At 65.2% G+C, this 13,090-nt stretch overlaps 1 protein-coding gene across 2 annotated transcripts; it reads right to left on the bottom strand.

Annotated features, from left to right (window-relative positions):
- Window positions 1-932: 932 nt before the first annotated feature.
- EFNA3 (ephrin A3) lies at window positions 933-9,533 on the bottom strand. 2 transcript variants are annotated; one of them, XM_045982634.1, is made up of 5 exons: window positions 9,354-9,522; window positions 3,215-3,528; window positions 2,433-2,498; window positions 2,177-2,254; window positions 933-1,970 (listed from the first exon to the last, which is right to left on the bottom strand). In XM_045982634.1, the coding sequence occupies exons 1-5, from the start codon at window positions 9,479-9,481 to the stop codon at window positions 1,840-1,842; spliced, it is 717 nt and encodes a 238-aa protein (XP_045838590.1). In that variant the 5' UTR covers window positions 9,482-9,522; the 3' UTR covers window positions 933-1,839. The 2 variants fall into 2 exon arrangements, with proteins under 2 accessions (XP_045838590.1, XP_045838591.1); XM_045982635.1 differs by lacking the exon at window positions 2,177-2,254 and having other exon boundaries at window positions 9,354-9,533.
- Window positions 9,534-13,090: the final 3,557 nt, after the last annotated feature.

Raw genomic sequence — 13,090 nt, 5'->3', positions numbered from 1 at the left:
ATTACCAAGGATTATAAAGGAAACCAACTACATGGAAACACAGTTATCAAAATATTTCCGTTTGTTGGTACAGCAGCATATAGAAGCTTCTGTGGGGGGTCTAACAACGGGGGGGGGGGTCTAACAACGAGGGTCCGTCCAGAGTAGTGATGGGAACAAATGGTGTTTTGAGCTTCAAAAACTGTAATGCAGGGGCGCCTGGGTGGCTCAGTGGTTTAAGCCGCTGCCTTCGGCTCAGGTCATAATCTCAGGGTCCTGGGATCGAGTCCCACATCGGGCTCTCTGCTCGGCAGGGAGCCTGCTTCCCTCTCACTCTCTCTGCCTGCCTCTCTGCCTACTTATGATCTCTCTCTGTCAAATAAATAAATAAAATCTTTAAAAACAAAAAACAAAAAAAACCTGTAATGCAGCCAGAAAGCGGTGGTGGTTTCTGCTGTGACAGAGACACAGGTCCCCTGCGAACTGTTTTGGCTGGTTGCCCAAGTACAGAAGAGAATGCTTCATTCCACTTACAAGTGAGTGAAAACCACGATGTGATTTTTCTCTACGTAGGTTCGCAACCTCCCTGAAACCCCCAGACCCCAATCAAGACCCTGAGTGCAGAGTGGAACGGGAAGCAAGGGGAAGCTGTTCCAAGGTGAGCGCTCCTGCTGGTCCACACTTAGGGCGGCCCTGAGAGACACCGGGCCCAACTCAAGTTTCTGGGCCTCTCAGAGGGTCAGGGATTTGCCCAAAGGCAGCCGGGCCGGGCTCCCAGCCCCAGGGACCTCCCTCCACCCGGCGCTGCCTCCTAAGGGAGACTGGGCCACAGAAGAAGGTGCTCACTCGCCCCTTTCACCCCCGAGTCCCGCCCCCATGACCTGTGAGTTAAGCCAGAGTCCAGACTGCGATGGTCCCTGAAATCACACACAGTTCGTTATTTTTATCTCCAGTTTATTTTTTTAGACTAAGAGCAGAGTATGAAAGTCACAGCCAAAGCACTTGAAAAAGGCCCGGAGGATGGGTAGGGCCACAGAGGGTGGGCAGGGCAAGGTCATGGGGTTTGGGTCCCGGCTCAGGGCTGGACGGGAGGGGGCGCTGTTGTCACACGGTCTCCAAAAGTGTCTGTGCGTTGCATAGGTCTTGTCTTCACAGAAGACACAAGAGGGGCCAGGGGGTCCCCCTGTGGGGGCCTAGCCTGGTGGGGAAGGGGTCTGAAGCTGGAAGGAGACGTCCAGGAAGGTCAGGGAGTTAAGGAGGGGGAGGGAGTCTGTCCGTCTGTACATTATATATAGAGAGATAGCGTCTGTACATGCCTGCTGGAACCCCAGCGCCCACCCCTTGTCACCCTTGTCCACTGCCCGCCCCCCAGGGGTGTCTACTTGTAAACTTGGATTCAATCCAAACCACAGTCCTGGGCGCGGGAGTGGGAGGAGGAGGACGTGCTTATTGCTGTAAACAGGGGAGCGGGGCAGTGGGCCACCCCCTCGCCCATCTAGTCCCCTCCCTGTGCTCCGCCCCCAGAAGAGAATGACGGGGTTGCCTCCCGCGCTGGGGTCTGCTCTCTCTGGGGCAAATTGGTCTCTGGTGGTGACAGCAGGGGAGGGTACCGGGGGTCGGAGAAAGGTACCAGAGCCACAAGGCCACTTGGGACCCGTGGCTGTCCCTGCGTCTGGTCCACTACAGGGCCCTACGTGGGGAGAGGGGGGCAAAGGGGGCGGGCCCAGATGTACGGTGCAGACCGCACTGCCAGCCATCGGAGGAGGGGTCGAGGCCCCACAGCTAGGCTTCCCTGGGAGAGGCCGAAGTCTCCCTGCCCTTTCCCAGCCCCGTGTCTCCCCGCCAAGGGAGGGGGCAGAGCTAGGAAGCCAAGAGTGTCATGAGGAAGAAGGCGATGCCCACCGCCAGGGGCAGGTGTTCCCGCTTGGGGCTGGTCCCGCTGATGCTCTTCTCGAGCTTGGGCACCTGCGGGTTCTCTCCCTCAAAGTCTTCTGTGGGCAGATGGACAGAGAGCGCGGTGAGGGCCGGGCTGCGCGCGCGGGCGGGGCACGCGGCGGCGGCGGCGGCGGGACGTGGCCACCCACGGGGCCGGGCGGGGCGTGCGGGCGGGCTGCGCCCCGCGGGAAGGCATGCGGGGCGAGCAGGCACGGGGGCTGCGGTCCCAGCAGCGGCCACCAGAGGCGCTGCGCAGACTCACCCAGCACGTTGATCCTCACATGGGGGCCCATGGTGAACGGGGGGAGGGTGGGGGCCGGCTTCTGCCCGGAGTGCGGTGCTGCGGGGCGGGGTGCGGGTGGGAGAGAGGAGGGGAGCGTCAGGGCCAGGACCCCCCACCCCGCCGCTACAGCTGGGGAGCGAGTCCCCGCTCGGGGCCCCCCCGCCCCGCCCCCGGGAGCCCGGGGAGCCCCGAAGCGGGAGGCGAGGGCGCGGTGGCGGCGGGCGGCGGCACTCACTGGCGGCGCAGCAGACGAACACCTTCATCCTCAGGCACTTCCAGTGCGGGCCGTGCGCGGGCGTGGCTGCGGGCGAGACGGGGCCTCAGCTGCGTCCGCCGCGTCCCGCCCCTCCGCGCCGCCCCTGCCCGGCCCCCCGCCCGCGGACGCGGATCGCGTGGCTCCGCCGCCGACCCGGGCAGCCCCCACTGTCCCAGCCCTCGAGAAGCCCCGACCCTGAGGTCTCAGTCCCGCGACGTCCCTCCGGGACGCGGTGACCCCGCGACCCAAACTTCGGGCCGCCCCCAACCCTCCCCGCGTCGCAGACGCCGCAGGAGCCGCAGCCCGCAGCCCCACGCGGCGTCCCGGGGTGTCTCGCGCCCCGCGACGCGGACCACGAGGCAGCCACGTGGCCCGCCCCAGCCCCTGCGGACCCCACGCCCTGGCCGGACTCTGGAACTCGCCGTCAGGCCCACACCCCCACATACCTGGCCCCTGGGGACCTCATCCCCCGGCCCTCACTCACTTTTTCCCGCCCTGCCCAGCCCCGCCCTCACAAGTCCCCAGCTCCGGGGCCCCACCCCCTGGCCGTCTCCCAGATACGTTTCTTAGGCCCCTCCCCGGGATCCCACCCCTTGGTCGCCTCCCTGGTCCGCTCTCTAGGCTCCGCCCCTGGCCCCACCCCCCTGGCCGCCTCCCAGGTCAGCTCTTTAGGCCCCGCCCTGGCCCCACCCTCTGGCCCTCCCCGGCCCCGCGGGGCCCCACCCGTCGCCCCGCCCCGCCCCGCCCCGGCCGTCACTCACAGATGTAGTAGTACTCCTGGCCCGCGTGGAACTCGTAGCCCAGCGAGAAGGCGCTGTAGCGCTGGAACTTCTCCGAGAACTTGATGGGGCTGTGCGGGGCGTGCGGGCGGTTGCACTCCCAGCGCTTGAAGCCTTGGCTGGCGTTGCAGGTGCGGTAGCCGGCGCGGCTCACCATGTACAGCACGTACTGCTCCGCCCCGCCCCCGGGGCCCGGCCCCGCCCCGGGGCCCACCCCCGAGCTGTTGTAGTGGGGGCAGTAAATATCCAGATAATCGTTCACGTTCACCTGCACCGTGTAGCCCTCTCGCCGCAGGCTGCGGGGGAGAGGAAGCGGGTCAGAGAGAAGAAACCCCACGCCAACCCCCGTCCCACGCCGCCGCTCGGCACAGCTCCCCTCGGGCCTTCGCAGCCTCCCGCCTTTCTCCGGAGCCGCCTCTCTTCTCCGCGCCTGTCCCCGTCCCCGTCCCCAGGGCCCTAGCGCCACCAGGCCCGCGCCAGCTGCCCACGCCCGCGCCTCGTGCTGTCCTCCTCCCGGCGGCCGCCAGAGGGCAGCAACGGCGCGGGGAAGCCCGGCCTGCCTCCAACGGCGAAGGGGGAAGTGCGCTTTGGTTGCCACAGAAACGACGCAGGCCCCAGCGACTCCCAGACCCGGGCCCGGATTTCCTCCACCCATCCCCCACAATCCTCCACTGGGGGGGTGTGGTCGGGGACTGGAAGGGAAGGGGGGAGTGGGAGGGATCCCTTCCCAGAGATGCGCACCTCTCCCGCATGCTTCCCTGCCGCGGCCAGCGCACCCCAGAGGCCAGTCGGCCAGGACCTGACCTCACAGACGCAGGTGTGGACGCTTCGCGCATATACACGCGTAAGTGCCGTGGCGCGCACACAGACACGCGCGGCGTCCGCGCGGGCCGCACACACCTGGGGGAGGCAGGCTGCCTGTGTGTTGGACTCGCACGCAGGACTGGTTGATCCCAGACATCTCAATCTCTCTTCCTGCGCCCACCCTCCCCACCCCTGACACCCAGACACACACACACACACACACACACACACACACACACACACACGCGGGCACATGCCCTCTCTGCGCTATTCCTGGCAATCAAGGTCCCCAATAACTGAGACAACAGACGGGGAGCAGGGACCCAGCAGCAAGGCCCCACGTGGTAGCATGCCGACGGGCCCAAACTTCCATCTCTATACACCGCCCCCCTCAACCACTGGCCCTGAGTGGTGCTCGTTGGAGAAGTGGGCAGAGTGCCCGGGCAAGATGGCTGAGCGTCCTACTTCCTCGATTCTTCTATGGGGACACAGAAGCTGATGCTGGGTCCCTTGTAATCCCCACCTGCCTTGCCAGCCGTCATCAAAGTGTTGGTCTTAATGCTCTGGATGGTGGTGCCAAGTGGTGCGAGGATGGGAAAAACATTTGAATGGGGAAAGAAACTCAAGAGAAGTAGGGGGAAGTTTCCCCCAATTTCCCACTTTCTTTAGGGTTAGGAATCCACACATCCCGCCAGGGAGAGGAGAACATGGGGAACACAGAAGGCCTGGGGCACTTGGCAGCAGTCATGCCACTGGGGTCCCTTGGCCCTGGGAACTCCCTGAAGGCAGGGACTGGCTCCTCATGTCACCAAGCACCTCCCAGTTCCACAAATAGTCATTAGATCCATTAGGGAAACAAGCTTGGAGGCCTCGGAATCGGGCGGAGCTTTGAGGGTCCCTCCCCACCCAACCAGACTTGCTTGGCCTGGCCTGAGCCACCCCCTCCCCAAGCGCTCCCTTCCAAGCTTGGCAGGAAGCAGAGGCGAGAGCTGGTGCCTGGGCACCTCAGTGGGAATGGGCACAGCCTTCCTGAGTCATCAGGAATGCCACCAGTCCCACCTGGTTCCCACGGGAGTGATGGGTCACTTAGGCCCCTCCCTGGCCCTGGCACTCAGGTGGGCAGGAGTCTCGGCCTGGGGCACTGGGAGCAGGAAAACGGGTTAGACCAGGCCTGGCTCCTGGCACCACCTGGGTTTGCCTCTCTATCCCCAGCTTCCAAGTCTACTACTGTTCCTCCCCATAGGCTCTGAGGAGGGCCACCAGTGATGGGGGGCTGGGCCCAAGGCCGCAGCCAGCCGCCCTGGGACCTGCAGTCCTTGAGCCTCACCTGGGTGTCCGGCCCTGCTGTGAAAGGGCCCTTCCCTGGGACACTGCCCAGCTCCCCCTACAGCACAGCCTATCCCAGGAAGGAGTAAACCAAGGCCAGGGTCACTGGGACAGGTGACCTCAGTTTCCCCGACAGGGCGGGGACTGGCCTACAGAGAGGCCTGTGGGTGAGCACCCGTGAAGAGAAGCCATCTTCTACCTCTCCCTGGGCTACCCCCAAGCTGGGTATGTGGGAGGAAGCGCGGCTTGTGGCGTGGCTGTGGGCAGCTGGAGTCTGGCGGGCAGGAGGCTGGGTGTCCCCAGTCACAACTCCTGGGAGACCCGAGTGAGGTGTCTCCCCCGCTGGGCACTGTCAGGAGTCTGTCATCCTCCCTGCCCAGCCGTGCCACTAGGCCGCGCCATGGCCCGCGGCTCACTCCCTCTCTGGGGCTGCAGCTCCCCATCCGCCGGGGTGTGTGGGGGGCACCTGGGGGCTGGGGTGTGCCTGCCCCGCGGAAGGGTCCTCTGTTCTTCCTCCCTTCATCCCCTCCTGGCCTCCAATGTCTCTGGCAGAAAGGCAAGTGTTGACACACCCCACCTGGAGGGGGTGCCCCCTCACCCCGTTATACCGCCTCCGGGGCGCATTCCGACCCTTCTCCGTCACTCCTTCAGTGCCCCGCCGGCTCGCGCCTGGGGGGGGGGGGCGGCCGGGGAGCAGGGAAGGAGCAAACCTCTCCCCGCGGGGCAATTAGGGGCAGGTAAACAGGGTGCCTAACAAGACCAGGGAGTAGGGAAGGCCTCCCGAGGGGCCTTGAACTTGCTTAATCCCTGCCCCCACCCCTAGAAGCCGGGCTGCGGAGCTAAAGGCGCGGAGGCGCCATGGGAAGACACCGACCCGGGCTCCCTCCCCGCTAGCGCGCGGCCCCGAGGCGGCGCGCCGCTCGCTCCAGCAGGCGAGGCCGGACCACGTGCGCGCGGCGTGGGGCCCGCGAGCACGGCTGGCGGTGGGTGGGTGGCGGGAACGTTCGCGGGGCGGCGCGTGCACGCTGACACCCCCGCACCTCTCGGGGCGCTCCCGGCGCCCCGCGCCGCTGGATCTCGCCGGCCCCGGCCCGGCCGGGGCTTCTCCCGCCGGCGTCGCGTGGGGGAGAGCAGCGCGCCCCGCATCCCCGCCCCCTCCCTGCGACAGCGGCGGGCGGCGGCGGTTTATTGATCTGCAGCGGCGGCGCGGAGCGAGAGGCCCGCCGACAGCGAGACAAGCGGAGTGAGAGCAGACGCGCGCGGCCCGAGGGGAGACTACCAGACCCGGGTCCCCGAGAGGCGACAGGGCGAGACAGCGGAAGAGGGGGGCCCAGAATCGGAGAGAAAGAGGGCCGGAACGGGAACGGAGGGAGGCGGGGAGACAGCGAGAGGCGAGGGGGCCGATCGCGAGGCCCCCCGACGGAGCCGGAGGCCGCTGCGGGGGGCGGGCAAGGGGGTGCGGGCAGAGGCTCGGCGGCGGGGAGAGCGCGCGCAGGGGGAAAGACCAGCGGGACCTAGTACCGCCTCAGTAAAGCTTTGCTGAATGAACGCGTGAGTGAGAGCGAGAGCAGCCGCAGAAACATTTCCGAGAGAAAGAGGTAGGGCTGGAGAAGATGCCGCCGCCGCTTCCTGAGTTAGGGGTGAATAACGGCGCCCTGCTCCCTTCTGCAAGCACGCAAGCAGGGCCGGGGGGCGTGCGTGTGGCCATCAGCCGGTCCTCGCACCCCAACCCCAAATTCAATTCCGGGCTCGGGGGACCCCTCGATCGACCTCACAGTCTCCTTCTTTCCTCCAGTATAGTACCCCCCATCCCTAGTCTGGGCCAGGTCGGGAACTGGTCTCTCCAATTACAGCGGATCAAACGGAGGGCCTGGGTTGGGGGGGACGAGGGCGAGATCACGACCGCTGTGCGGGGCACTGCCCCCAGGTCTGTCAAAGGAGGCCTCTGCACGTGTCCCACCAGCACCCTCCCACGTGACCCCAGGAGGCGGGGTCGCAAGACCCTCTCCACGTGACCCCAAGGGGCAGAGACCCTCGGCACGTGACAGGGGGTGGGAGCCCGGCGCCCAGCTCACGTGACGGGGGGAGGGGGCGCGGGAGCCTGTGGCTCGGCCCGGCCCCGCCCCCGGCTCCTGGGCCCTCTCCACTCCCGGCTCCGGAGCACGTCGCTCTCACGATTTATGGGGCCGCGGCTGCCGCAGTGAGGGAGCCGGGGAGCCCGGGCGCAGCGGCAACAAAGGCCGAGGAAGCGAGGCGGGGGCGGCGGCGTCCTCCCAGCGGGTGCGCGCCCCCTCCCACCTCTGCCGGTCCAGACCTGCGGGGGAGCGGGGAAGACAGAAAGGAGGCTCCCGGAACCGGGCTCCGCCACCCCCTCCCAGGGCTTTCACCTGAGCCCAGGTGTATGCGGGGGAGGGAACCTGATCAACAACACCCCCCCCCAGGCTGTACCCGCATACCCCTGGCTCCGGCGTCCCCTAAGAACGCGGGGTTGCCCAGAGGGTGGTGGGAACCTGGGACCCCTCACCTGCGTACTCTCCACTCCCCGCCAGACTCGCGGGGCGGGGGGAGGCCGACGTGTGAGTCTGGGGGAGGGGGACGAGCTAGATAGAACGGGGAGTCAGCCCCCAGCACCCCCCGGAGTTCTTCGACTCCCGCTCCCGGGGGGGGGGGGGGGAGGGGCCTCATCCCCACCCCCGAGGTTTCCATGGGAAGGGAGAGGGGGGCGTCGTTGGCTCATCCCCACCCCCAGTCTGACACTCGGGCGCGAGCAGGGAGAGAGGGGGAGGCGCGGAGCCCCAAACAACAAAGAGCGGAGCGGCGAGCGGCAGCCCCTCCCCGGGGAGGTTGGGGGTCGCGGCCGCCCGGCCCTCCCGGCCCCCTCCCCTGGGGCCTCGCCAGTTGCTCCCGAGTCGCCCCCCAGGGTGGGGAGCCAGAGGCAGCGCCGCCGCCGCCGCGGCAGGTGTGACAGTGACCCCCGCGTCCCTAGGGATGCCCCCAGCACACAGACACACACGGAGGCACGGCGGGGAGGAGAAGACAAGGGCAGCGAGGACTGAGCAGATTGGGGACCCGGCCCCGCAGCCGGCACCCAGCCGCCGCGCCACACACCCCGGGAAACCACACGGCCGCCCTGACACCCGCCCAGACCGCGGCGGCGCCGGCAGCCACCCCAGCCCAGACGCGGCCGGCCACGCGGACAGCGACCGCAGCCCCCTCCCCGCCCCGCCGCCCGCTCCCACCCCCAGACGATCGCCGACGCAGACACACAAATCACACACTCAGACACACGCACACTGACAGCCGCGCACGCCCGCTCACACTTGGAGCCACACGCCGTCCCCAGGCCGGGCGTGTGTGTGCGTGTGTGACACGCCGACATCCGCCTGCCTCTCCCCGCTTCGCCGGGGGCCCACGTCCCCATCCCCACCTCGCAGCGCCTCCAGGACCCCGGCCGCGGCGACCCAGCCCCGGCTCGCCCCCGCCTGGCGTTTCCACCAGCAGGGCAGGCCATTCGGCTACGTTCTGAGGAGGCGCCGGGCCGGACTCCCTGCCCTGCCCCGGACCCCACTTTCAAAAGCGGGAGTCCTAGACAGAGCCCCTCGAAAGCCTCAGCGCTGAAAACAGGTCATCCCTGGCCGCACCCCCCCCCCCCCCGCGATGGCCCAGCACGGCTGAAGGGGGCGAAGATGGGGGACAGTGCGAGGGGCGCTCTTCCAGCGGCGGGCGCGGAGAGAGGGCAAGGCGGGGTGCGGTGTCCCCGAGCAGCCTCCTCCGCACGGCCCAAATCCTCCTTCCAAGACCTCAACAGCCCCTTTCAGACCACCCCCCGCGAGTTCCACGGCCGCCCACAGAGAGTGTCCCCCTCCCTCGCTCCCAGCCCCCGGCCGTGCCTCCCAGGACCCCCACTCCGGTGCCTTCAGGACTCCCGCGCCCACCGGCTCCCCCCCTCGCAGACGCGGGACGCACTGGGCTGCCCGGGCCCCCGACTCACTGCTGGTTGGAGCTGTTCCAGTATACCGCATGCCGGTTTCCCAGCGCCCCCCCGGGCCCCTGGGCCAGCAGCGGCAGCAGCGGCACGGGCACGAGCAGCAGCAGCAGCAGCAGCGGAGCCGCCGCCATCCCCGGAGCCGCCGCCGCCGCCGCCCCCCCGACTGAGCCCCGCGCTCCCGGCTTCTCGCCTCCCAGCTCCCTGCCGCCGCCGCCGCCGCCGCCGCCGCCGCCGCCGGCCCCCAGCCTTAGGCCACGCCCCCAGCCCGTCCCTCCGCCCTCCGGGTGCGCCCCCGAAGCCCCGCCCCAGGCGCGCTCCCGCCTGGCCCGGCCCCGCCCCGCTCGGGCCCGGAGCGCGCGGCGCTGGGGAGATGGGGACCGTGGTGCCCCGTCGGGAACGGCCGGCGCGCGCCTCCTCTCTCCTTCCTAGGTTTACTTTCTGCGCGGGTCCCCGGCCTTCTGCTGCCCAGCCTCGAGCTCCCTGGGGAAGGACTAGGGGGGCCCAGACCGGGGTCTCCATCTTCTGGAGCACATCCGTCCGGGGGATGGGGCGAGGGAGATTCGAGAAGGAGCTGGGAGTCCAGGACGGCTTCATAAGTAGAACTAGGCCCCTTCCCACCCTCCTTCTGAGCAGTCCGCCCTCCGCTCCGTCCATGGCCCTCTTCCCCGGGCGAATGAGGAGGCCGCTGGGCTGCGGGCTGAGAAGCCGCAGTGGGCACCAAGGGCGTGACAGCCATGACCCGAAGCCCCCAGCGCCACCAGAGGCTTGTTGGTCTTGGAGGAGGGAGAGGGGCTTGGGTCTGAGAATGTCCCGAGTGCGTGTTCTGGAAGGGCCCACAGTGGCGTCCCTCAGCTTGCTCGCTGCTGGACGCTGTCACTGACATTGTCCCCACAGTGACGCCCAAGCACAGAGGTCGCACACACGCATTGGCCAGAACAGAGGCAGGGAACAGAGAGACACAGCCCTGGACATGGACGTTTACACACACAGATGCCCTGGCCGACACTCACACCACCAGAGATCCACAGACACGCAGACACGTGCGAGCACACCCCAGACCGTGCCCACGCAAGGATGCGCACAGGCCCACCGGCACCCAGAAAGCCACAGTTCCTTGCTCTCCTCAGGTCCCTTCTTTGCCAGGAAGTAAACGTTGAGGGAAAGGGTCTGGGATCCAGACATAGGGGGTGCCCAGCCGTCATCTCTTGTCTCTTGGAGAGGCTCAGACTGAGAGTGACCGGGTCTCAGACTGGGTTCCCACAGTCCACACCCCAGCAGCCTGCGTCCGGGGAGACTGCTGTGATGCGCTTTTTCTCCTTTACTTCAGGAGGGAAGACAGATCCCCTCCATCTGCTGGTCCTTGGCCGGGCAGGGGACTCCACACAAGTCAGCCTCGGGGGCTACGGTGGGGGGGGGGGGACAGTGCCATCTGGGATGGGCCTCATGCTGGGCTTCTGCCAGGCAAAAGCAGTCTCCATCCTCCCTCAGCTCCCCTCCACCCTGGGAGATCTCCTCTCCCTTCTCGGGAGCCAGAAAATAAATTAGGCCCCTTGGGGTGGGAATGGGGGACTTCGCAAACAGCTCTCTTTCCCCAGACTCTGCACCCGCAGAGAGATTTGTTTCTCCCGAATGATGCTAACCTGCCTACTCCAGGTACCCTGGTTCCCAGCCTCCCCCTCCGCCCCCCACGCTCCCTGTGGGGCCAAGGGAGGCTTCTCTTTGTAGGTCCCGCAGTGGGCAGAGGGGCTGCCCATTTATGTATGGATGGAAGCTTGCTGGTTTGGTCTAGGAGTTCAGATTTCATCTTATTTATTTTTTTAAGATTTTATTTATTTATTTGACAGAGAGGAGGCAGAGAGGCAGGCAGAGAGAGAGAGGAGGAAGCAGGCTCCACGCCAAGCAGAGAGCCTGACGTGGGGCTCGATCCCAGGACTCTGAGATCATGACCTGAGCCAAAGGCTGATGCCCAACCGATGGAGCCTCCCAGGGTCTGACTCTTCCTTTCACCTCAGGTCATGACCTCAGGGTTGTGGGATCGAGCCCCGCATCGGGCTCTCTGCTCAGCGGGGAGTCTGCTTCCTCCTCTCTCTCTGCCTGCCTCTCTGCTTACTTGTGATCTCTGTCTGTCAGATAAATAAATAAAATCTTTTAAATAAATAAATACATATGAACAAATAAACAAACATCTAACTGTGGGTCACCGTTGAGAAAAATTTGAGTGACAGTTCTACACAGAGGCCTAGAACCCACTGAGGACCCAGATGCCACAAAAAGAGGCCTAGGCCTCAGATCAGAGCCCAGCTGTGTAGACAGTGGCCGTGATCATACACCCACAGACCCAGTCCCCAGAGAGGCCAAGAGCCCATGACTGGAGGCCCAGGCAGGCCTGTGCACCACAGCGGGACTGGAGGGCCATATACCCCGTGTCGCCCCACTTAGTCGAGCAGCTTGTGTGTGGCACAAAGGAGTCACCTCGGAGCAGCTGAGGGATGCCATCACCTCGAACTCCTTCACCAAGGTAGGGAGACACACAGGGCCAACTCCTGCTGAAGCCAACAGCCAGAGGCACTACTTACAAAGAGAAGCACCTAAAGCCTGGGTCCACGTAGACGGGACTTATCCTAAAACACACAAAAGCCCACATCAGCCAGAGACTGATTTGGCCAGAGGTCCGCATAGAGTACTGGATCCCATGGACAGGCCCTGGGCTCTATAGAGAGTATCTCAGAGCTTAAAAACCCAACAGGTCTGCTTAAATCCAGGGAAAGGGCTCCAGATTCTAAGGAGAAGGGGTCAGTTATGGGGAGTGGGTATGGGGATTCTTGTTTCTAGACAGGAGTATCTGAGTTCTGTAGGAAAAGGCTCACATCCATAAGTGGGACCCAGATTCTACAAAGAGGGATTTAAGGCTTCTAAAATGAAATCTGGGGGCGCCTGGGTGGCTCAGTGGGTTGAGCCTTTGCCTTTGGCTCAGGTCATGATCTCAGGGTCCTGGGATCGAGCCCCACATCAGGCTCTCTGCTCGGCGGGGAGCCTGCTTCCCTCTCCCTCTGCCTGCCGCTCCCCATTTGTGTGCCTCTCTCTGTGTGAAAAAATAAATAAAACCTAAAAAAAAAAAAAAGAGTCGGACACTTAACCGGCAGAGGCACCCAGGCGCTCCAAGATGTATATTTCACCCGAGAGCACACAGGTGTGCGCACACACATGCTCACGTACACCCAGAACTGTAATGGTCATGAAACAATAGTCTTACTACAGAGGACACGCTCTGAGATTTTTCTTCTCTTCTAGTCTTAAAATTTCTTTAAACTAAGAAGGTGGCTGAGACCCATAAAATTTATTCTTGATCTCACCACCCCATAGGCTCACAGGTCGTGGTCTGACAGGCATCTAAGACCGGGCCCGGATGGACACCTGTCTGTAGAGCGAGGGCCTCTGGTCGGGGGGAGGGTCCTCTCCATGGGGCCGGCCCTCCCTCTAGGGCCTCAGGCCTCCTCTCTCTCTCTCTTTTTTTTTTTTTTTTTAAGATTTTATTTATTTATTTGACAGAGAGAGATCACAAGTAGGCAGAGAGGCAGGCGGAGAGAGAGGGGGAAGCAGGCTCCCTGAGGAGCAGAGAGCCCGATGCGGGGCTCGATCCCAGGACCCTGAGATCATGACCCGAGCCGAAGGCAGCAGCTTAACCCACTGAGCCACCCAGGCGCCCCAGGCCTCTTCTCTCTTACCTGCGGGTTCTGTCT

This window comes from Meles meles, chromosome 17 (genome assembly GCF_922984935.1).
Source record: "Meles meles chromosome 17, mMelMel3.1 paternal haplotype, whole genome shotgun sequence".
Lineage (NCBI taxonomy): Eukaryota > Metazoa > Chordata > Mammalia > Carnivora > Mustelidae > Meles > Meles meles.
The sequence above is the reverse complement of the archived record's forward strand: the minus strand, read 5'-3'. Positions and strand labels throughout refer to the sequence as shown.

Excerpts from the sequence above, each read along its gene's own strand:
- EFNA3 (XM_045982634.1), bottom strand. The coding sequence starts at position 9,481 with ATGGCGGCGGCTCCGCTGCTGCTGCTGCTGCTGCTCGTGCCCGTGCCG. Across the intron at positions 2,255-2,432 it reads GTTCGTCTGCTGCGCCGCCA|CACCGCACTCCGGGCAGAAG; the intron begins GTGAGTGCCGCC and ends CCCGCCCCGCAG. Across the intron at positions 1,971-2,176 it reads TGTGAGGATCAACGTGCTGG|AAGACTTTGAGGGAGAGAAC; the intron begins GTGAGTCTGCGC and ends ATCTGCCCACAG.